Below are 23,479 nucleotides of genomic sequence, written 5' to 3'. Positions count from 1 at the left end.
GGCTGCAAGAGGCTGTCATCAGCCCAGCTGCACCGTGCTCTCCTGGGGGGCCTGAGGGACAGACCCTGCCTGCGTGATCCACACGTACTGGAGTCCCAGGGTCCCATGTCCTCGGCACACCCAGGTGCTGACCCGAGATCAGATGGTCCACCCACGCAGTAAAGGCAAGATCACACCAGCCGCCCCACAGAGATCTCTGCCATTGCTCAGCCACAGACAAACCAGAGTGGAGCCCTGGAGCTTGGCCTCCTGGGAGCTGAGCCTCAGGTCACGCCCCGTGGGGACTGGGACCACAGGATGCCATCACCTCCCCCGCCCTAAACCCAAGCCCAGGCTGGCGTCTTTGGCACACAGGACAGCCTCCAGTCCCAGCTGGGAAGGCCTTCGCATCTGCAGTATAATAAAATATATATATTTGGATTTTGTCCCCAGTTCCCACCCCGGAGCTCCTAAAACCCTTGGAATTTCCTGAGCAATATGAGTGTGTTTTACTCACAACAAACTCCTGTCCGACTTGATTTATGCTAACGAGGAGACTCTTGCCGGGACGTTAGAGGACTTGGGGGTGGGGGTGGTTGGAGGAAGTAGCCATGCGCCTAGGGGGTGGGAACTGTCACCCCCACCGCCCTGACCTCCAGGGAGAGGAGAGGGCTGGAGACTGACCGCGCGCCGATGGCCAGGAAGATGACCAACTAGACCCAGGAAATGAAAATCCTCACGAAACCCCTCAACAAAGGGGCGCGTGGAGCTTCCAAACAGAACGTGCGCGAGGGTGGAAGATGCGCCCAGAGAGGGCGCAGGGGTGCCCCTCCCGGACCCCCGCACCTTGTCTGGGCATCTCTCCCGCATGGCTGTTCTTCTGTTGTTCCTTTATCACTAGTGTCCTCCTGAGTCCTGTGTACTGTTCCTTCAAAATATCAAACTGGACGGGAGAGCCATGGAGGTCCCTGAATTTGTGGGCAGATGGGCAGACACCTGGGTAGTCTGGGCGCCCCAGACAGTGGCTGGCAGTCATAAGGGACCAGGTCCTTAACCCACAGATGTCCTTAACTCCAGGTAGCGTCGGCGGGATTAAACTGAATTTTTGGACACCATGTCAGAGAATCAGAGAATCGATGTTGGAACGACATGTCAGAAAAAGTCATCAAATAAGGCCTCGGTTTCCTGTCCCGAAAAGATGTCCTCTAAATCGCCACCAGCTTAGCTTTCAGCCATTTTTTCAGAAAAGGCGACTTCAGAATTTCCGGGACTCACGCCTGGTCTGTGCCCGACAGCCTGCGAAGCTTTGCGGGCTCCCCATGGCCAGAGCCCCGGGAGGGGGATTTTAAACTCAGAATGGCACCCCTTTTGCGTGGCATGGGTGCCTGCTGGCATGCTCTGCCAGGCTGTAGAGGATCTTGCCATGGAAACATCTGTGGGAAGGTTCCCTCTCCAGCCCCATTTTACAGATGAGGATACCGAGGCCCCCGGAGGCTGGGCCGGGCCCCAACTCAGTGCAGCAGGTCAAAACTCCAGCTCTCCGTCTGGTCTACAGAAATCAGCCCTGGCACTGTCACTCTGGTGGGCGCTGCCAGCTGAGACCCAAATCCGAGCACTCTGCCCGCCAGGGTGGCGAGCCCCACAGAGAGGAAGTGGGAAGAAGGAGCTGGCCGCCCCTCCCCCACCCCGGCCGGGACCCAGCACACGTGCAAGACAGCAAACCTCCCGCTAAAGTTTTACGGCCGGACCCCAGCGTTACTTTGTCTCCCTGGTTGACACCTGACCTGGCGTCGAGACGTGGCATCATGGGAAGGCACGCCGCTTTCCGCTGGAGGCTTACCATGACCAGGCTCATCCACAGCACGGAGCCCCACTGCCGGGAGCGCAGGGCTGGGGGCTGCGATCCTCCGTGTCAGCTGTCCCCCATCCCAGGGAGACTGCTCCTGGGATCCCACTTCCAAGGAGGAACTGACAAGCAGGTGGCTTAGGACGGCCACGACTTCCTGCCCCAACCCGAGCTCTGCCCACACCACTGGCCACCTCCCAGGGTCCATTGACTCATCCCTCTGCTCCCAGCTCCCCTCGGAGAGGAACTGGGCTAGACCCCAAGCCCCCGCTGCCGTCCTCCACTGCCTCAGCAGCTGAGGTCACTAGCTCTGGCCTGGCCCGGGGACTCCTGATGCCCTCCACCTGTCAGGGCTGCCCAGGGCCACTGGCCAGCTGAGGAACCTTGCTTCTGGTACCCAGGGAACCTGTCCTCAGACCGCCTCAGGAAAGAAATGCAGAGTCTGAGTCTCTCTCTCACACGCGCACACACGCGCACACACACACACACACGCGCGCGCGCACACACACACACACACACGAGGAGGTGACCACTAGGCACCTGCATTCCTAAGGGCATGACAGGAAAATCTGTCAACGTGTGTGTCTGACACCATGGTGGTCGGCACTGGACAGCGAGGGAATGGCGGTGGTGACAAGCGCCACTTACAGTGGGCCTACTATATGCCCCATGGGTACTTGTGACTCACCTCATTAAATATGCAAATGATCAGCCACTTTCCAAAACGAGCATCCCTGTGTCCACTCGACAGATGAGGAAACCGAGGCCCGAGAGGAAGCGACTTGCACACACAGCAGGTGCGTAGAGTCAGGATTTGCACCCGGGGTCTGAGGCTGTTGATGCCTAAGGGTCTCTCCACCCCCCAGGCTGGGGAGGGAGTGACCCAGGCCCACCCCTGTCACCAGCCTGCAGCTCTAGCTGGGTAGAGAACCAAGGTCCCCACGGTGCTCATTCCCTTGGCCAAGCAGCCCGCCCAGCTCACTCTCAGACCCTGAGGGGACCCAGTGCAGGCCCCGGGGGGGGGCAACACTGCCCACGGGACTCGTCCTGTTGGTAAGACCACTGCCCTCTGCTCATGGTTCCCAGTGACACGTAAAGGGGCCTGACATCACAGGTCACCACATGCTGGGCCAGCAGCGCTTCCCGATGACCCCCTGCCCCTGAGCGTGAGAGGAGAGTGGCTGGCCAAGTCCCCCATCCGCCCAGGGCCCAGAGGCTGTGACCGTTACAACAGCGCAGCCCGAGCGCTCTGGGCCCCTGGGGCACCCCACGTGGCCTGGGTCAGCCTGAGCACTGGGAAGGGTGATTCTGAGCCGGTTCTGTCACCTGAGAGGCAAGTCCGGAGCAAACCGCAGCCCGTGCCCCTGGGCCTGGACATGGTGGGTCTGCCACGTCCCCCGGGGGCAGGAGGGCCCGGCGGGGGGCCAGGATGAAGGCTGCAGCTGCCTCCTGGTCTGGGGAAGGACTAGGGGAATGGACTAGGGGATCCGCAGAGACCCTGCGCCATGAGGAACTGTAGACCAGGCACCAGGATTCAGAGGCGCCGAAGCCACCCCCTTTGGGAAGGCAAGAGGTGGTCCACCCAGGATTGAGGGCCCAGACATGCACACAGGTATGGCAGGGACAGGAGGGACTTGGAGCCGCCGGCAGAGGCAGGAAGGGCCTGGGTGGGCTCCCCAGGCTGTCCAGCTCCCGTATAAATCCCACCCTCAGCTCTGCCACCTCACCTCAAATGCCAACGGCTGGAGGCAGAGACCCAGCTTTTCCTCCATCACCCGCCAGGGACTTTGTGGGGCTGAAGAGCACCTGAAGACAGAGCACCAGGCTCCGCAAGGATCTCCCCAGCGATCCCCCGGGAGAGACCCTCAGAGTCGGCACCCCCCCCACACAGCTTCCAGGCCTTGCTGGAAGTCAGGAGCCCCCAGGTGAGGTCCTCCCTCAGACCCTTGTGACCCTGCAGTCCTGGAGGCCCCGGAAGAGAAACAAACTCACTGAAGATGAGGCTGGACGTCAGGAACGCTCCCTGGGAGCCACCTCCACCCCGCCACAGGCCAGGGTCCTGCTAAGCACAGGCAGCCAACAACCAACCCCGCGACCCGAGGGGGGCACCGAGGCAGCCTGACCGCCTCTGCGCCCTGCAGTGAGTCCCAGGAGAGCCCCATCTCCCACCTGGAGCCTCTGCCCTGGGGGGACACAGGCCACCTCCCAGGGTGCTGCCCTGGCTCCTGCCACCCCTTGTGAAAGGGCAGGTGACTGAGTGGCCATGGGGAGTGCTGAGTGGCCCGTGGATCAGCACCGCACCACCCGCTCTGTGACCCGGGCCAGCCCCGGGCAAGCCCCTCCCAGGAGAAAAAGAGGCAGGTGACATCGGTGGACTGTTAGAGCCCCACGCGGCAGGACCCAAGTGACGATAGAGGCCTGTCCGGCGTGGAGGCCCAGTGAGGTGGCGGAGTGGCTCCTGGTGCCGATGGAGCATCCAAGGCCCAGAACCTCCACCCGGCCACGGTGTCTGCTGAGCAGAAGCAGCCGCAGCAGAGAGCCGGCCTGGGCTCATCCTCCCTGCCAGGGCCCAGGGTTTGCCGGGGATGCCAGGAAAGAGGGAGATGTTAGACACGGTCGTGGTCAGGCCCCTTGAACTCCCCCTTCACATTGGCCAGTCAGAGGGCCAAGGGCAGTGATGGACACCCCATCCTCCCCATCACTGGGCTCCCGCTCCGCCAGTGGCTCCAGCAGGGCCTCACACAAATAACATTAGCATTTCTCTAAGCCTTGGTTACTCAGCCATAAAATGGGGATAATCAGAGGCCCATCATCCAAACCCCCCATCTCATGTCTGTGGCAATGGCCTTTGCCGCCTTCCTTCATTCCCTCATTCAAGAAACATCAGGTTCCCAACCTGGGTGCCCTTCAACAGATGAATGGATAAAGAAAATGTGCTACATATACACAATGGAATATTACTCGCCCATAAAGAAGAATGAAATTACAGCTTTTGCTGGTAAAGGGATGGAATGGGAGACTATCATGCTAACTGAAATAAGCCAATCCCCCCCAAACAAAAGGCAGAATGTTCTCTCTGATGCTAACCCACAACAAGGGAGTGGGAAGATTAGAAGTTCACTGGATTTAACAGAGGGGAATAAAGGGAAGGGTGGGGGATGGGAATAGGAAGGACAGTAGGATGAATGGGACGTCACTTTCCAATGTTCATACATGAACACACGACCAGGGTAACTCCACGTCAGGTACAACCACAAGAATGGGATCGTAGTTAGAATAAGTTACAGTCCATGTATGTACAGTATTTATATCTCACACAGCTTGCCAGGATTTTCCCTGCCCTGAATCACCCTGGCCCAGGTACAAGATCACTAGAGACAGCTCCCAAGCCACAGCAGCCTCCAGCGGCTCGCAGGCCACAGCCCAAAGCCACCCTCCCTGCCCCGCCTGAGTTCCCAGCAGAAACCTCAATGAAGGGCATGGCCTCAGCTTCTGCCCGCTGACCAAGCCCTGCCGCTGCCCCGCAGCCCTGCCTGGCGGGGTGTGGCTCACCCCCTGCTCTTGGGACATGGAAGGGACGATTCTTCTCTCAATGTCTTTCTGTGTTGTCTCTCAGTCATTTCCAGAAAATAAAATCCCACTGGTCCAAATGAGACAGTAGCAGGACAAGGGTCTGGTGGCCCAGGTGGGAGAAGACCCTGGGGGCCAGGAAATGGAGTCAGGCAAGGAATTTCTTTGCATTTCTTGCAAGAAGGTTGGCTGAGAAAGGCAGCCAGAGCCGCAAGTGTGATGCGGATCCCATCGATCGGTTTTTGTTGGTGTGAGCGCGTGTGCTCACGCGCGGTGACGGACCCCAGAGCTTCGCGCATGCTAGGCAGGTCCTCTACTGCTGAGCTACATCCCCAGCCCTTAAGATTTGTCTTCTTGAAGGCAGGAAATTCTCGCATACCCGCTGGGAAGGTACTGGTGAGGAAGGTAAAGGAAATCTTGGGGAGAGGGGTTGCCCACGCCGTGGGCAGGAGGAGGACCACCCAAGTCCCCCCTCCAAACAGACCTTTAGCAAGCGTGGGGACGCCTGGCTCCTCCTCTGGTCTCGGCATGCCCCTCGCCCACCCCACCTCCTCTCTCCATCTGTGTGGTCCTAGCACCCAGCGGTGCCTGGAAACCCCCCGCCCCCTGAAGCTTGGTTCATCTCAATAAATGGCCCTCCTTGCTGGTCCCCAGCTTTAACCACGACCTAGAGGGCGAGTCTCACAGACCTCATAGACTCATGGGAAATCGTTGCCTGACAATGCTGAGCTCTGCAGATTGGCCGGGAGTCTGCAGCCTCCTCCCAGGAGAACTCCTTCTGGCTTTGAACCCTCAGCCATTCAAAACACAAGCCGCCCCGTACACAGAGCTGCAGCTGGGGCGAAGGGTCAGCCTCCTGTTGGACCCGAATCAATCGGTCCCACGCTTGGATGCTCTGGCTAAGCTCCTTTGCCCCAGGCCTGCCCTTGCCCATGCAGGGCCCAGGGGATTCATTTCCTGTCCTGAGTAGATTCATTTCCAGATGGAAAAAAAAGAAAAGAGAGAGAGAGAGAGAGAGAGAGAGAGAAATCCCTTACTCGAGTTAAACTTATTATCTCCTGATGGCCGAGTCCGTCAACTGTGCCGCACCAAAGGAATATGAGATCTGGACTCTGAATCTCTAGGGACAAGGCCACTCATGAAATTGCAGGAAGGAGCCAGCCCCAGAGTCCAGCTAGCCTGTTCCTTGTGCTGGGACAACTTCGGGTGGGATTTCTTAGGACTTCAAAGGTCCCAGGCAGCTTAAAGAGTGTCCATGAGGAGCAAAAAGACCCAGACTCCAGTTGAGCAGTGGCTGCTCCTTAGCTGGATGACTTGGTCAAGTTCCTTCTCCCCTGGGTCTCAGTTTCTGCATCTATAAAACAGAACAAGCTGAAAGCCCTTCCTAAACTGTAAAGTGCCGTATCAAAGCAGGGGATACTGACACAAGGAAGTCAAGTTGATAAGATGATGATGTCACCTCGGCTGCAGACAGATGGAGCTCACTGGAGGGACATCTACTGGTAGAATGGGACTTGAGGAGCTGGCCTTAAAGCAAACCTAGTGCTGAAGGACTGGGGCTTTGTCCCAGGTTCCGGGCCAACACCTTCCATCAGCACCAATGAAAGTCATGTTCCAGGTACACAGCAAAGCTGGCAGAAGCTTTTCAAGAACCTAAGTAGCAGCTGGGGGTGTGGCACAGTGATAGGGCACTTGTCTGGCACGCACAAGACCCTGGATTCAATCCCCCTCCCTGCCAGCCTTCAAGAACCTCATAATCAGTGAGCAACAAATTCACCAGGCAGAGTTTCTAGGGACTAATTCGGTAATTTGGTTCAAAATCCTTGATGTGGTGTATGCCCTCTGACTCAACTGTCCCACGTAGGAATTTATCCTAAGGAAATTATTAAAGGTGTGGGCAGAGATTTAGTTAAAGAGACATTCCTGAAGTTTCAGTTCTAATCACAATGGAGTAGCTTGAATCAGACTAACTCTACTCTGGATAAAAAATTCTAAAACACAAGAAACAAACTACAGGCAGCGATTGGAAGGAATTCAGTCACTGAAAAAAGAGAATTGCATTGTGTGGATTATTTAAGACCCAGCTTCTCCCCCGAGGGCACACCTCCACACAAGCCACGCAGGACGGCCAGAACTCAAGTCATAAGCCACAGTCTTCTGGCTTCAGTCTGCTGGAGGATGTGGAAGCCAAGGGGAGAAATCTGATAAAGGGAGAAGCTACACCCAGCAGAGAGTCCCAACTCTCTACACAGCTCCCCTGAAATCCTTGGCTGACCCCTGAACTGAGCATGTGTAAGGAAGTTTCCAGTAAGTGCAGCAGAACACAGAGTGGAAGGCTGCAGAAGTGGAGGAGAGTCACCAGCCACTGCCCAGAAGGGAAGGACACGCTAAAGCCCAAGTCCCTCCAGGTTAGCAGGCTTAGTTGACACCTTGGAAACCACAGAAAGATAAAACCTTAGGAACAAAAACTAGATCCTAGGCCTCAGGGATTTCCATAACCAGTCCCCCAAAATATGAAAGTTGATTCTTCACAAATGTATGGTAATTTCACTGCTTGCTAGGACAAAAGTCAACAGTCTTCATGGAAACCAGGGGCTCTCCAAAATGTCACTCAGGGAGGACAGACAGAAAGGCAGAGACAGAGAAAAAAGAAGAGGGAGGGAAAAAAAGGAATAGAATTAGAAGAAGAAAAAGAGGAGGAAGAGGAGGAGAAAGAGAAGGGGGAAGGAAGGAAGGAAGGAAGGAAGGAAGGAAGGAAGGAAGGAAGGAAGGAAGGGAGGGAGGGAGGGAGGGAGGGAGGGAGGGAGGGAGGGAGGAGGAGGGAGGGAGGGAGGGAGGGAGGGAGGAAGGAAGGAAGGAAAGAAAGAAGACAGAAAAGGAAACAGTTTTTCAGTTCTTCAATGAGTTAAACATAGAATTACCATATCATCTGGCAATTCCAGCCCTGGATATACAACCAAAAGAACTGAAAACAGGTATTCAAACAAAACTTTGTACATGAATGTTCATAGTAGCATTATTCATAAACCAGCGGGTAAAACAACCCAAATGCATATAAACTGATGAACGGACAAGCAAAATCCATACTACAACATGGATGGACCTTCAAAACATGATGTTAAGTAACAGAAGCCAGACACAGAAGGTCACATACCACCTGATTCTATCTCTAAGAAAAAGCCAGAATAGGAAAATCCAGTGAGACACAAAGCTCATTTGTGAGAGCCAGGGGCTGGTGGGTGAAGAATGACTGCTTAGTGGGTTTCCCTTTGGTAAGATGAATAAGCCCCAGAATTGGATGGTGATAATGTCACAAAACCATGCAAAGATACTTAATGCCACTGATGTATGCCAATTAAAAGGGTAACATTTATGATAAATAAAGATTAAGATAAAATAGATACTCAAAATTTTTTTAAGCTGAAAGAATTCATTTCAAGCAGATCTGAACTGCAAAAAAAAAAAAAAAAAAAAAAAGTGCTGAAAGAACTTCTTGGGGCTGAGAGGTCAGGATATCAGAGGAAGGCTCAGAGCCCTGGGGAGAAATAAAGGTCACCAGAAATGAAAACCGCAGGATACACAGAAGCCTTTCCCTCCTTCCTTTCACTTCTTTAAAAGACAACGTGACTATTCAAGGCACAAATTGTGACAGTTGTCTGTTTTAGTCAGCTTTTCATCACTGTGACCAAAAGACCTGACAACAACAAGTTTAGAGGAGGAAAAGTTTATTTGGCACTCACAGTTTCAGAGGTCTCAGTCCATAGATGGCCAACTCCATTGCTCTGGACCCAAGGTGAGGCAGGACGTCATGGCGGAAGGGCATGGAGGAGGAAAGCAGCTCAGGACATGGCAGTCAGGAAGCAGAGAGCGCTCCCCTCACCAGGGACACCATGCAGACCCTGAAGGCACACCCCCAGGGACCTACTTCTTCCAGCCACACCCTACCTGTCTACAGTTATCACCCTGTTGATCCATATCCATGGATGAACGCATGGTTGATGCTCTCACAATCCAATAACTTCCTCTCTAAACTTTCTTGCATAGTCTCACACATGAGCTTTTGGGGGACACCCCATATCTAAACCATAATAATACCAAATTGCGAAATTTTCAATCTGTTTATATTTGAAATATACAGCAACAAGAACATGGAAGAAGGTAGGGGCAGAAAAATGGAATTGTGCTGTAAGTTCCATTTAACCTGAAATAGTTCTATATAGACTAAATTTATCATAATTAAGGATGCCTACTACAATTCCTGGGAGAACTACTAATGAAACAATACAGAGACGTACAATGAAAACATTTACTCAGGGAAAAGTAAAATCTCTGCTTCCAGTCATGTTAGGTTGATTCATAGGAAACTAGTTTTCCCACTTTGAAGAAGCAGAAAATTGGACAAAATTTGTAAATAAAAAAAGAGTTTGTAGATATTTGATAAGAGGCATGCAGGGACTAAGAAGAGAAGGAGAAGCAAGGTGACGTGGAGACACCTCCTGAATCTGAGCACATGACAGGACACAGGGAGACTTGGCGATACCGCTGAACTGAAGGAAAGGAACATGAGGCCAGGGAGCTGGAGGCCAATACGGTGAGCAGAGTATCAGAGAGAAGAGAATCATGAAGAAAGAGAATTCCACAAATACGCATAGGGTCAAAACTTACTGAACTGTCCTTCAGTCGTATGTATATAATGTGAGATATGTAGGTTAAACCTCCATAAAGTTGATTTTTTAAATGCATCAATGATTATGAAGGTAAGAAAAAAAAAACATGGATAGCCTTAAATCTATTAAAGAAAATTAATTCATTACCAAAAACTTCCCCTCAAAGAAAACTACAGGACTAAATGTTTCATTGTGAATTCTATAAAGTATTTAAGGAAAAAGCAATAACAATTTTACACCCTCCCCGCCAAAAAAAAAAATGCTCTCAGAAAACAGAGAAGGGGGGAACTCTTTTTATGAGACTAGTTTGTGTCTTACAACCAAAAACTGACAATGACATTACAAGGAAAGAAAATTATAGATAAATATCAAATATGGAAATATAAAAGGCAATAATACAAATGGAGGGTTATCTTATAATAACAAGGTTATTTCCAGGAATGAAAGGTCAGTTTAATATTACAAAACCAATGTAATTTGCTATGTTAACATACTAAAGGATTACAAAAATATATGACCATTTCAATGCAGATGCAGAAGCAGCATTTGATAGGATTCGGCACTCATTCATGATGAAAACTCCCAACAAACTAAGAGGAGAAGAGAATATCCTCACTCAATAAATCACACATATGAAAAAATCTACTGTTAATCAAGTAGTTAATAGGAAATATTGATCACTCCCCCCACTTACCATGATCAGAAATGAGGCCAGCCTATGTGCTTTTACCATTTCTGTTAAACATTTTCCTAGAAGTTCTAGCCAGTTCAATAAGGCAAGAAAAAGAAATTAAATACATATAAAGATTGGAAAGGAAGAAGCAAAAATGTCTTTATTCATAGAAGATTGATAATTTATGCAGAAAATAAGTTTTACACCTTTTTCTCCTGCTAGTGCTAGGGATCAAACCTAGGACCTTACACATGGTAGGAAATGCTTTTCCACCTAGCTATGCCTGCAGCCTTTGTGCAGGAAATTCAAAGAACTAGATAAATTAGCTACCAGTACTAATCAATGAACTCAGCAAGGTTTTAGATACAATGTCAATATAGTAAAGTCTAATACATTGCTATATATTAGCAACAATAACAAAACTAAGAAAATTAAATTTTAAAAAGAAATTCATGTTTTGAAAAGCACCTTATGTACAAATATTTAGAAATACATTCAAGAAAACACAAGCAAATCACCTACTCTGAAAACTAAAAGACAAAGTTAAGAAAACCTAGAAGAAGGGCTGGGGAGATAGCTCAGCTGGTAGAGTGCTTGCCTTACAAGCACAAGGCCCTGAGTTCAATCTCCAGTATCGCAAAAAAAAAAAAAAAAAAAAAAAAAAAAAAAAAAAAAGAAAAGAAAAAGAAAACTTAGAAGAGAGCTTTACCATGTTCATGAATCAAGATTCATTATTGAGATATCCATTCTCTCCCAAATAGATCTATAAATTATCAAAATCACAATATGTATAATCAGAAAAGTGAGAGATTACACTCCATTTATGTATGATCTCTCAAAATGTATAAATGCATTCTGTCATGTACAATAAATTAGAACAAATAAAAATAAATGTAGAAAAAAAGAAAAAAAGCACAGTTCCAACAGACATTTTTTCATAGATACTAATAAGTTGATTGTAATATTATATGGGGTTGCAAAGGAACTAGAGTGCTGAAGTCTTTAAAAAGAAATTATAATTAATTTTATCCACTAGAACAGCCAAAATTAAAAAGATTAACAACACCAATGTTGGCAAGGGTGGGAGCAATTGCAACATACTTTACTTGTGGGAATATAACATGGAAAATGTCTTTGGAAAATGGTTTGGCTGTTTCTAATAAATTTAAACAACTCAATTAAAAATGGGCAACGGTCTTGAATAGACACTTCACAAAACAGAAGAATAGATAATAGAAACGCCAGTAAACACATTGAACAGGCAGACAAAAAAGATGCTCAAGATCATTAGTCATAAGGGAAGTGTAGATTCAAATCACAATGAAAAACCATTCCAATACTCACAAGAATGGATAAAATAAAAAAAGACTGACAATAACAAGTGCTGACAAGGTTGTGGGCAATCGGAACTTAATAGCAATTGGAGTATGCCAGTCAGAGAGTAAAATAGCAAAAAATTCTTTGAGAAACAATCTTTTTCCTATAAAGTTAGGTACATACCTCAACCTCACAAAATGGTGATCACTGATACGATAAAGTAATACCCAGTAACACAAATGAATACGCCACAGGTATACAAGTAAAACATGGAGGAATCTAAAAAACACATTAAGCAAAATACACCACACATAAAAGAGTATGATTCCAGAGTACTTTATGGTTCTGTTTATTCAACAACAGGCAAAGCTGAGCCATGAAGATAGAAATCATAACTGAAATTATTTGAGGTGGAAATTTCTGGAAGTTGAGAAATGTGTATTCATTTACCAAAACTCATCAAATGCACACTTAATACCTGTGCTTTTACGTGTATGTAAATGTTATCTTAACCTTCAGAAAAGTAATATTATTTTTTAAATGGAAGCACTTAAGAATTTTGTAGTAAAGCTTTAGTTAATAAATGATTACCCAAATCCTACAATTTGTAAAATTAGTACCCAAATTATACAACCACTTAAAATGATACTTAGAAGGCTCTCTGTTGGCAAGAGGAGGTGTTCAAGGTAACCTATGTGGCAAAAAGGAGGTACCAAATAGCATTTATGGTACACTGACATGTAAGCACAGGGAAAGGTCCAGAGACTTTTCACCTAAGGGAGGCTCCCAATTACCTTGAGAGGTGTATAGTAATTCTGTGTGTTTCTTTTTTTAATATACTGAACACATACAGATGACCTTTGACTCCTTGACTTGTGATGGGGATACATCCTGATAAACATCACAAGTTGAAAATATCACAAATAAAAAATGCATTTAGTAAAAGGAGAAAGATTCATATGATCTGAAGAGAAACCATCGGTTTACACCCAAAGGACTTAAAATCAGTATACTAGATGACATGGCCACGTCAATGTTCATAGTAGCTCAATTCACAATAGCTAAGCTAGGGAACCAACCTAGGTGGCCTTCAACGGATGATGGATAAAGAAAATGTGGTATATGTAGTCAATGGAATATTACTCAGCTTTAAAGAAGAATGAAATCATGGCATTTGCCGGTGAATGGATGGAACTGGAGAATATCATGCTAAGTGAAATAAGTCAATCCCCAAAAACCAAAGCCAAATGCTTTCTCTGATATATGGGTGCTAATTCACAATAAGTGGGGGCAGCTAGGGAAGAATAGAGTTACTTCAGATTAGGTAGAGGGGAGTGAAGGGAGGGGAAGGGGTTTGGGGTTAGGAAGGATAGTAGAGTGAAACAGACATTATTACCCCATGTACATCTATGACTGCATGTGTGATCCTGCCATATGTACAATCAAAAAACTGAGAAATTATACCCGGCTTATGTATGATTTATCAAAGTGCATAAATGCGTTCTAATGTCATGCATAACGATTTAGAAAAAATTTTTGAAACATTTTAAATGCATTTAGTATACCTAACCTACTCACCACTGTGGCTTAGCCTGGCAACATGCCCAGGACCACTTATATTAGCCCACAGTTGGGCAAAATCATCTCACACAATATCACATGCAATTTATTAAATACGTGTATCCCCTCCCCCGCAAAAAGGCTGGCTACACCACATTTTGGAACCTTGGTTGCTTCCCCCATGGCAGGGCTGACTGGCCACTGGGCTCACTGCCACAGCCCCCAGCCCCGCAGGGGAAGATCTTATGGCAAATCCCTAAACCACCGCCAGACCAAAATCCAAAAGCACTGAGCCCCAGCCCCAGCCCTCAGAATAAGATTTCTAGAACTGCAAGTCACTTTCACACCGTGGAAAAAGGGATGCCCAAATAGGTAGATAAGCATAGATACACAGCCGATTCTTGTCGTACACAGGAGTCACGTCCCACAGGATCAGAGCAAATACTGAGTTAGTGAATACTGAACCTCAGGGTTGGGCTCCGGACAGCCCGCGGCAGCCACCTGCCTTGTCCACGGACAGTCACAAACCTTATTGTGCAAGTGTTTCTGTTTGAAGACACTTCATTTAACCCCCACTGCTGGTTCACAGACTTTGACCTGGTGGCCAACTGCCCCGGTGTGATATCTGAACAAAGCTCGCAGACCTAGATTTCCTCCGCAAGACACGCCACGCCTTCTTGACTTGGGGACACTAGGTGGCACTTCAATGCTCGGCCTGGGGACATTGGAAACAACAAAATCACCACCGAAAGGACAACAGCGTGGAGAGCGGATCACTAAACAGACTATGCAAAGGACATGGGTGTAAGAGCTGGGACGGGAAGCGGAGCGGCCGGTGCCCTGCGGGCCTCCGCTGGGATACGGCGAGGGAAACTGCGTGGTCAGTCCGCCTGCATCTGGGAGTGACCGCTGGGAGTACTGGTTCGAGGGCTGCAGATAGACTTTAGCAAACAGGCGCATTAGGATTCGCACGGTGGCACTGGCCGTGTGGCTGTGTCTGTGAACCAATCCTCCCAGGCCCCGGATCATAACCTGGGAAGGAGCCTCATCCCAACCAAAGCAAAACCCGCAGGGTGGACCCTCATCCCCCGCGGGGTTTCCAAGGAAGGTGGCGGAGGAGAGCCAAGGGGAATGAAGCGTGCAGGGCCCTTAACAACCACGTAGGAGTGTCCCTAAAGCTGTGGGCGTGGCCTCGATTTAGTCTGCTGTCTTTATCGGACCACGTTTGGGAATATAAAACCTTTTGTGTGTGTGTGTGTGTGTGTGTGTGTGTACCGGGGATTGAACCCAGGAGCATTCAACCACTGGGCCACATCCTCAGCCCTTTTTTATATTTTATTGAGAGACAGGGTCTCTGGCTAAGTTGCTGAGGCTGGCTTTGAACTCGCCATCCTCCTGCCTCAGCCTCCGGAGCTGCTGGGATCACAGGCGCGCACCACCGCGCCTGGCTGAACGTAAAATCCTTCCAAGGGCTTCAGGAGCCAGTGCCACACTCCACCCCGGCCCACATACCCCCAGGAGTTCCTCGACTGCCAACTGCCCCTCCTGGATGCAGTTGGGGAGGCTCCCTGGGAGGCCAGCCTCATCTCCCACCCCAGGGAGACACTTGTCCCAAGGTGGGCGAGTCTGCAAGTTTCCTCTGCAGGGAGGGGCTGGCCGGGCGCTGAGGCTGCTGTCTTGAGGGGGCGTGAGGGCCAGGCCACTCTTCACAATTAACCCCCAAACCCAGGGTGTTTCTGGCGGGCATATCGATCATCAGCGTCAGTGATCAGTGTCCGATCAGAACTCTCCTCTCGAGGCAATGCCACCCTGGTAGGGGCGTTTCACCAGGTCCACCCCTTCACCTGCCTCCTCTCTGCAGAAGTGCGGCCCACAACCCCACGTCACCAGCTTCCTGTCCCAGTGCTCAGGGCCTGGGGGCAGCAGGGGTTGTGCCCGGTGGTCCTCCCACCTGCCCGGACTGACCTGCCGCGTTGTTCCGTTTAGTCCCAGTGATTACCCAGGACGGCTCACTTTCCAAGGTCAGAGTACCGCAGTATCTAGTGAGCCTGTCCCCAAGCCAGCCTGCCCACCCCTGGGAGACCGTCACTTCCTTCGAGCTGCCATTCATTATGAATGACAGCACGGATCCCACCAAGTTGGATGTTAACCTACACAAAACCGGCAAGAACCCAATGCGCTCAACCGGGTCGAGAGAGGAACCCCAAAGTTCTGCTGCTGTGGTCCTGTCAGGTCCTTCTTTTATATTGACTGATTTTAAGTTTTTCTCTTTTGCTGCAATAAACCATAAACAATCTGCAGATGGACAAACTGGAAGAAAGACGGGAGGCAGGGAGACGCCGGGACCGGCGGCGGGTAGATGCGGGAGTCCGCTAATCTGCTTTTGAATCAGCTTCGATATACTGCGGGTTCCCTCAGAGAAAACTCACTGTTTACTGGATGAAAATTAGGATCCATACATTTTGAGACCTGCAGACTTCACTTGGTAGTTCAAAAAAGAGAATCTCAAGAGAGATGTTAAAATACGAGCTCCAGCTCTGCAGTGGTTTCTGGAAGAGCCTGCGTCCCACAGGGCTCGGGAGACCGGGCGGGGAGCAGACAGGGAAACACCGGAGGTGCTGGTTTACAGGTGGCCGCGGAGTTCCACCCCTACGTCCCCTGAGGAAGGGCCGGGCCAGCCCCGTGCACCCCAACAAGTGCGGACAGCACCCCCATCCCAGTGTCAGGCACCTCGAAAATCAGGAAGGGCGGCACCTGTGGACCCTCTTACACCCTTACACCCTGCTTTGGGCCATGGGCCTCTGGAAACACCCTTGTTACGATTATTGCCATTCCCTTGTTGTCATTTGTAACCCCGTTTTAGGTCATTTTCAATAAGAGCGTCTGCAGCATCGGTCTCTGTGTCCGCAGGCTCCCCATCCTTGGATTCCACCGCAGAGATCGAAAAGATCCAGAAAAAAAACTGTCTTTACTGAACACGTACGGACTTTCCTTGTGTGCAGCCCTGAGAAGTGTTTGCAGAGCTAGGCATTACGAGCAATTAGAGAGAACGTCAAAGTATCCAGGAGGAGGTGTGGGGCTTCCGTGCAAATACCGTGCCCTCTAAATAAGACGAGAGCGCCAGGGATGTGGGTGTCTGCGGAGGATCCTGGACACAAACCCCGCCCCCACGGGTGGAGGAATGGCAGTGTATACGTATTTTTTTAAAGTAAGTTAGGAGCTGAGAGGAGAGGCACACACGGTAATCCCACTAACTCAGGAGGCTGAGGCAGGAAGATCTCAAGTTGGAACCCAATCTGGGCAATTCAGCAAGACCCTGCCTCAAAATAAGAATAAAAAGGGCTGGGGATGCGGCTCAGTGGTAGAGTGCCCGGGTTCCATCCCCAGCCCAAGGAACACACAAAAACACAATAAGTTAAATAATAGAAGATGGGACAGTAATCTTGTCAGAAAGTCCATGTGGAGGAAAACTACCGTCTCCAAATACAAAACTGACCCTGAGCCTCCCTCCTGCTGGACCAGCTCTATGGGGGAACCAGGTGACCGTTATCCCTGGTTGTGTGATGGCATCTGCTCTGTGGGCCGCCTCTGACTTCTGCCTGAGCGCTCTTTCTGGTCTCCTGGGCTCCAGAATCGGGCTGAGCTGGGGCCCCAGGGCTTGGGAAGGAGCTGGCCTGGCCCATCCATCTGTCCTGCCTCTGAACACCCAGGACAGTGAGCTGAGGCCCATCTGCAGCTGCCGCCAGGTCCCCTGGGGTTTGCCTCCTTCTGAAAAACCCATGGCCTCAGGGCTGGTGGGCCCTCTTCCGCATTTTCTCAGGCATGTCTCCAACCATGCCTGCCCCCATGTGGGTTTCAGAGCCAGAATGGAAGAAAGAGACTGTAAATCAAAGCCCTTCACCAGGCCAGAGCTCCTGAGCCCCTCCATCGTTCACCCAGACAGTGCCAACAGGACCCCCCAGAGCTCAGGGCCCAGGGCTCAGGGCCCAGGGCTCAGGGCTCAGTGTTTAGGGCTCAGGGCTTAGGGCTCAGGGCTCAGGGCTCAGGTCTCAAGACCCAGGGCTCAGGGCTCAGGTCTCAAGACCCAGGGCTCAGGTCCCAGGGCACAGGGCACAGGGCTCAGGGCTCAGGACCCAGGGCATAGGGCACAGGGCTCAGGGCTCAGGACACAGGGCTCAGGACACAGGGCTCAGGACACAGGGCTCAGGGCTCAGGACCCAGGGCTGAGGGCTCAGTGTATAGGGCTCAGGGCACAGGGCTCAGGGCCCAGAGCTCAGGACACAGGTCTCAGGACTCAGGGCTCAGGGCACAGGGCATAGGGCACAGGGCTCAGGGCTCAGGGCTCAGGGCACAGGGCTTAGGGCTCAGGGCTCAGGACCCAGGGCACAGGGCACAGGGCACAAGGCTTAGGGCTCAGGGCTCAGGGCTCAGGGCACAGGGCTTAGGGCTCAGGGCTCAGGATCCAGGGCACAGGGCACAGGGCACAGGGCTCAGGGCTCAGGGCTCAGGACCCAGGGCACAGGGCTCAGGGCTCAGGACCCAGGGCACAGGGCTCAGGGCTCAGGACCCAGGGCATAGGGTACAGGGCACAGGGCACAGGGCTCAGGGCTCAGGACCCAGGGCTCAGGGCTCAGGGCTCAGGGCTCAGGACCCAGGGCATAGGGTACAGGGCTCAGGGGTCAGGGCTCAGGGCTCAGGGCACAGGGCACAGGGCTCAGGGCTCAGGACCCAGGGCATAAGGTACAGGGCACAGGGCACAGGGCTCAGGGCTCAGGACCCAGGGCACAGGGCACAGGGCACAGGGCTCAGGGCTCAGGGTTCAGGTCCCAGGGCACAGGGCTCAGGGCTCAGGGCTCAGGACCCAGGGCATAGGGCACAGGGCTCAGGGCTCAGGGCTCAGGACCCAGGGCACAGGGCACAGGGCTCAGGACCCAGGGCATAGGGCACAGGGCTCAGGGCTCAGGGCTCAGGACACAGGGCTCAGGACACAGGGCTCAGGGCTCAGGACCCAGGGCACAGAGCACAGGGCACAGGGCTCAGGGCTCAGGGCTCAGGACCCAGGGCACAGGGCACAGGGCTCAGGGCTCAGGGCTCAGGTCCCAGGGCACAGGGCTCAGGGCTCAGGGCTCAGGACCCAGGGCACAGGGCACAGGGCTCAGGGCTCAGGACCCAGGGCATAGGGCACAGGGCACAGGGCACAGGGCACAGGGCTCAGGGCTCAGGACCCAGGGCATAGGGCACAGGGCTCAGGGCTCAGGGCTCAGGACACAGGGCTCAGGACACAGGGCTCAGGGCTCAGGACCCAGGGCACAGGGCACAGGGCACAGGGCACAGGGCTCAGGGCTCAGGACCCAGGGCACAGGGCACAGGGCTCAGGACTCAGGGCTCAGGTCCCAGGGCACAGGGCTCAGGGCTCAGGGCTCAGGACCCAGGGCATAGGGCATAGGGCTCAGGGCTCAGGGCTCAGGGCTCAGGACACAGGGCTCAGGGCTCAGGACCCAGGGCACAGGGCACAGGGCACAGGGCTCAGGGCTCAGGGCTCAGGACCCAGGGCATAGGGTACAGGGCACAGGGCACAGGGCTCAGGGCTCAGGTCCCAGGGCACAGGGCACAGGGCTCAGGGCTCAGGACCCAGGGCATAGGGCACAGGGCTCAGGGCTCAGGGCTCAGGACTCAGGCAGGGCTCAGTGCATAGGGCTCAGGGCTCATTGCAGGGTGGCAGCTTCCCCCTGGGCTAACCAGCCCAGAGTGTCCGGCTCAGCCATGTTTAGAAAAAGGAAAGGACTTCAAACTACAAACCCCAGGTGAAAAGCAGAGGGGAGAGAGAACCGGCCACAGCGCCCGCTCGCAGCGCGGCCTGGCCAGTGCCCTTCCCAGGCACCCTGCACCCTGGAAGACTTACCCTCGTCGCAGTTGCTCCCGGTGAAGCCAGGACAGCACCTCCACTCCAGCGCCGTCACCGTGCGGTAGGACACCCTGTACGTGGGTCTGACGAGAGCCCTGTAACTAACACCAGGACAGCGTCAGTGAGGCACATGCTCCCCGCCCGCCCCCCGGCTCCTGCAAAGACCGCCTGGGCTGCTTTGCCCACCCAAGGGTCTGGGAGGCGGCCTGGACAGTGGACCCGTCTCCCTGGCTCTGTGCTCGCTGGTCATGTGGCCCTAGGCAAATCACCAGCCCTCTCTGTCAGCTGCCATCCGAAGGGTCTCAGCCCTGCCTTTCTACAGCTCTCCAGGTGCAGCCTCCTCTAGCGGGACCAGGCTGACCCACTGAGCAAGGTACAACTGTAGAAAGGAACTGACCAGTAGGACCTGCAGAACTTCCAGCCACCTCCCCCGCCCCCCGCAACTCCAGCCTGTCACCCATCATGATTCCTTTTGGTGGATTCATCCAGCCAGTAATCATGGAGCCACTCTTGGGGCTCGCCTGCGGCTGCAGACATAAAACAGGCACGTGGGGTCGAGTGGCCACGCCAGCAATCCCAGCAGCTCAGGAGGCTGAGGCAGGAGGATCACAAGTTCAAGGTCAGCCTCAGCAACTTAGCAAGGCTCTAAGCAACTTAGTGAGACCCTGTCTCAAAATAAAACATAAAAAGGGCTGGGGATGTGACTCAGTGGCTAAGCACCCCTGGGTTCGATCTCCAGTACGAAAAAGAAAAAGAAAAAAAAAAAAAAAAAAACTCTTAAAAGATTTAAATTTACAAATTCAAATAAAATCAACAAAAATCAACTTACAAAAAATAAAGAAGAAAAAGCTCCTGAAAAATGCCGTATGTCCCACGGTGAAGTCCCCACTCTACCAGTCTAGAAATTTCTCTCACAAATTGGTCTGATACTATTTTGCGAAGCTCCAGGACTCGGCGAGAGGAGACTCTGGGCTTTGCATCCCAGGTACGTGGCTGGGTGGTGTTTGCAAAGGATTCCTCTTTAAAACCCAATGGTGAGGCCTCTAAAACCTGAGATCTGCTGACCCAGAGCCACTGGGGATGAAGGGAGAGGTGACCAGCTCAGGGGCGGCCACCATCGGGCCCACGGAGGGGCCCCGTGGACAGGAAATCGCCAGCCACAGAATCCACAGCAGGGATCCTGGAAAGTCCCGCCACCGACTCCTCCTGAAGACCCTCTGGCTGCCCACCAGCTCTCTGGCAAAACAGTCCCCCTGTCCCCAGGCAGGATTCTTCACAGCTGCGGCTGCAGGGCTAGGGGACCTTGGGAGCACTGGTCACCGGGTCAGGTAGGGGAAGGACGGAGCAGGGGACAGAAGGGGGTGGGGGAGCCGCAGGCCAGGTCACCCGTCACAGCCAGGGGCTGTGGTGATGGGCAGGTCGGGTCCAAGGCGTGCAGAGACACACGCACGCTCACCCAGGCACGCTCGCTGGGCTCACTCACGCACACGCCTGGCCCACGGGTCCTGTCCACACCCATCCTGAGAACCACACCACAGTGCCCCGTCCCCAGGGGGAGAGCAGCCACGCGGGAGAGGACACCACCTGCCAGGCCGGTCCACCCGCCTCCGCCCATCACTGGCCCAGGCCACATAAAAGAAAGCAAAGATGTCATGCGGGGGAGTCGCCCCATCCTGAGTGGGGTCTCCTTGGGGACTCGCTGGGATGCTTCCTCCCTGCTTCCCTGTTGGGATAAAGCATGACACATTCCCCTGAGAGACTGGGACCATGGATCTGCTGCTTGTGTGAAGGGGCAGCTGCGGCAGCAGGAGTGGACCTGGTGTCGGCCAGCTGTGGGGCCCCAGCACCCCCTGGAGGAAGCAGAACGGGGTGGTCTTAAGAGGGGCTCTTCATGTGACCCAGGTGACCCAGCAGCAAGGGGGATCCCTTGGAAGTAGGAGGCCAAGAGCAGGTCACCAACAGGCAGCCAGGGCAGAGGGTCCTGCAAGAAGGGAAAGCCCAGGCCCGGTGTGGGCCATGCCCAGGAGACCAGGGACCGGCTCCCAGGAAGGCCGGCAATTCCCACGAGGCATCTCCAGGGGCCGCACCCCCGGTGGCTACAGAGCCAGCCAGGGAGGACCCTCCAGCTCTCCCCTCTGCTTGGCCCTCTCCTGCCCCCAACCAGGACCTGCCAATGAGAAACGAAAACTGGGAAAGAGGGAGCAGGCCACCCTTCGCTACTGCAGGTCTCCGGCCGGAAGAGGGCCCCGCTGCAAGAGGGCAGGAGCCCTAATTGGGATGAGAGAGGCAGTTTCTTGAGATAAGATTGACTAAGTGATCAGAAGACCTTCAGACTCCATCCAGGGTTGGTGGCCCTGGAAGGACAACGAGTTCTTAATGGTCTTCAGCCTCCAGTGACACTAACGGGTGTCCCCCAGGCAGGAGCAGGATGGGTAAACGGAGCTGGGCATGGGGAGAGGTGTCAGATCCTGAGCCCGCCCTAGTCTGCTGTGCCACCTTGTACAGTACCCTCCCCGAGCCCCTGTCCTGGGCGAGGACACTGTGGGGACCAGGAGGCGGGAATGAGGCTCAGGGACGGGGAGGGATGCTCGGACGCAGATCGGATCGCGGTCCTTTCAGGATCCTCACTGTCGCAGGGAGAGAGTCCCCGCTGCTCAGCCACATGCACCAGCCCTTCGGGGTGGGACGGACCCCTCTGCCCTCAGGGCCGCATGCCCATCACCTTCCAGTCCTTGAATGATGATGTGGCACTAGTACTAGATACAAGGAGAAGGAGGCAGGGAGTGCCAGGCCCTGGGCTGAGAGGCTCACGGATGCCAATGCAGAGGGACTCTAACAGGTGGATGCCATTATCATTACAGATGAGGACACGGAGGCACAGAGAGGTTAAGGAACTTTCTCAAGGTCACAGTGCTGTAAGGTGGTGGAAGTAAGACCCCAAACCCAGGCAGAATCGGTGCCTGCGCCCAGTTAACTTCAGTTTGACTTTGTTCAGTTCAATACCTGTAGGAGGGCCCTAACATTCCAAAAAGCTCTCTTCCTGCCCCTCATTCCTGGGCCACAGCGCTGGCCTGAGACACCCTAGGTCCAGAAGGCTGCAAAGGAAGCAGGTGGCCCATGAAGCGCAGGTGCAGGACACACCAGTAGGTGGCGCTGCGTCACCAGCCCAGCGGGCTGAGGCTCAGCCTGGCCCACCGGAAGGCGCCGCCAGGATGCCCAAGGCAGGGTCGTCATAGGTGGTCCACCTCCCAGTCTGAGTAGGACCCTAAGGGGCCTTGGCCCTCCTGCATCCACAAAGAGCTTCTGGCTCGTGCTGTTGGGGTCCCATTGGCAAACTCTCTAAAACACAGATCCAGCTTGGTGAGCTGTTTTTCGAGACTTCCATGATTACCGTCCACTAAAGACCAAGCCCTCTGGGTCAGTAACAAGGTGCGGCCCACCTTCCAGACCCGCAGCTCCCTCCATGGTCACCAGCCAAGCTCCCACCACCATCGCACGATGGAAAGCCAACGCCCGTGATCTTTGGGCCACCGTGACTTTGCAGGTCCAGACTTTCTCTGCAGACATGTTTCCTCCTTGGTGCTGCCTGAGAAGAATCTCAAAGAGCCTCAGGTTGTGCCTCAAATGTCCCCTCTCCTGTGACGCAACCCTGCCCCCTGACCAGAGCGGACGGCATCCCTGTCCCCTCTCCCACACACACACCGGGTCCAGAGCTGGGTCATAACCCCACGCTCACACATGCACTCAGCAAACACCTGCCCAAAGCCCACTTTGCGCAGGCCAGGGGAGCACAGGAAGGAGCAAGACAGGCGCAGAGGCTGCTCTGCCAGAGCACGTGGCCAGAGCACAACCACAGTTGTGCACGTGGACGGAAGTGCCATGGAGCAAAGTACTAAGTTCACACCTCATTTGTATAGTGAGATTTTCTCCTTGGTTTTAAAATATAATGGGCATGCGGTCAA

General features: G+C 53.0%; 1 protein-coding gene across 2 annotated transcripts in view; it reads right to left on the bottom strand.

Annotated features, from left to right (window-relative positions):
• The window catches only part of COL26A1 (collagen type XXVI alpha 1 chain), a 144,423-nt gene that overhangs the window by 62,224 nt on the left and 58,720 nt on the right, over nucleotides 1-23,479 (bottom strand). Inside the window, exon 3 of one of the 2 annotated variants that reach the window (XM_079121823.1) lies at nucleotides 19,515-19,612. In XM_079121823.1, the coding sequence (XP_078977949.1) occupies nucleotides 19,515-19,612 (98 nt within the window). Of the gene's footprint in view, nucleotides 1-19,514; nucleotides 19,619-23,479 lie in introns of both variants that reach the window. The other variant, XM_079121822.1, reaches the window with a different exon arrangement.

The sequence above is a fragment of the Sciurus vulgaris genome (genome assembly GCF_902686455.1).
Source record: "Sciurus vulgaris genome assembly, chromosome: 18".
Classification (NCBI taxonomy): Eukaryota; Metazoa; Chordata; class Mammalia; order Rodentia; family Sciuridae; genus Sciurus; species Sciurus vulgaris.
This window is presented reverse-complemented; position numbering and strand designations above follow the sequence as displayed.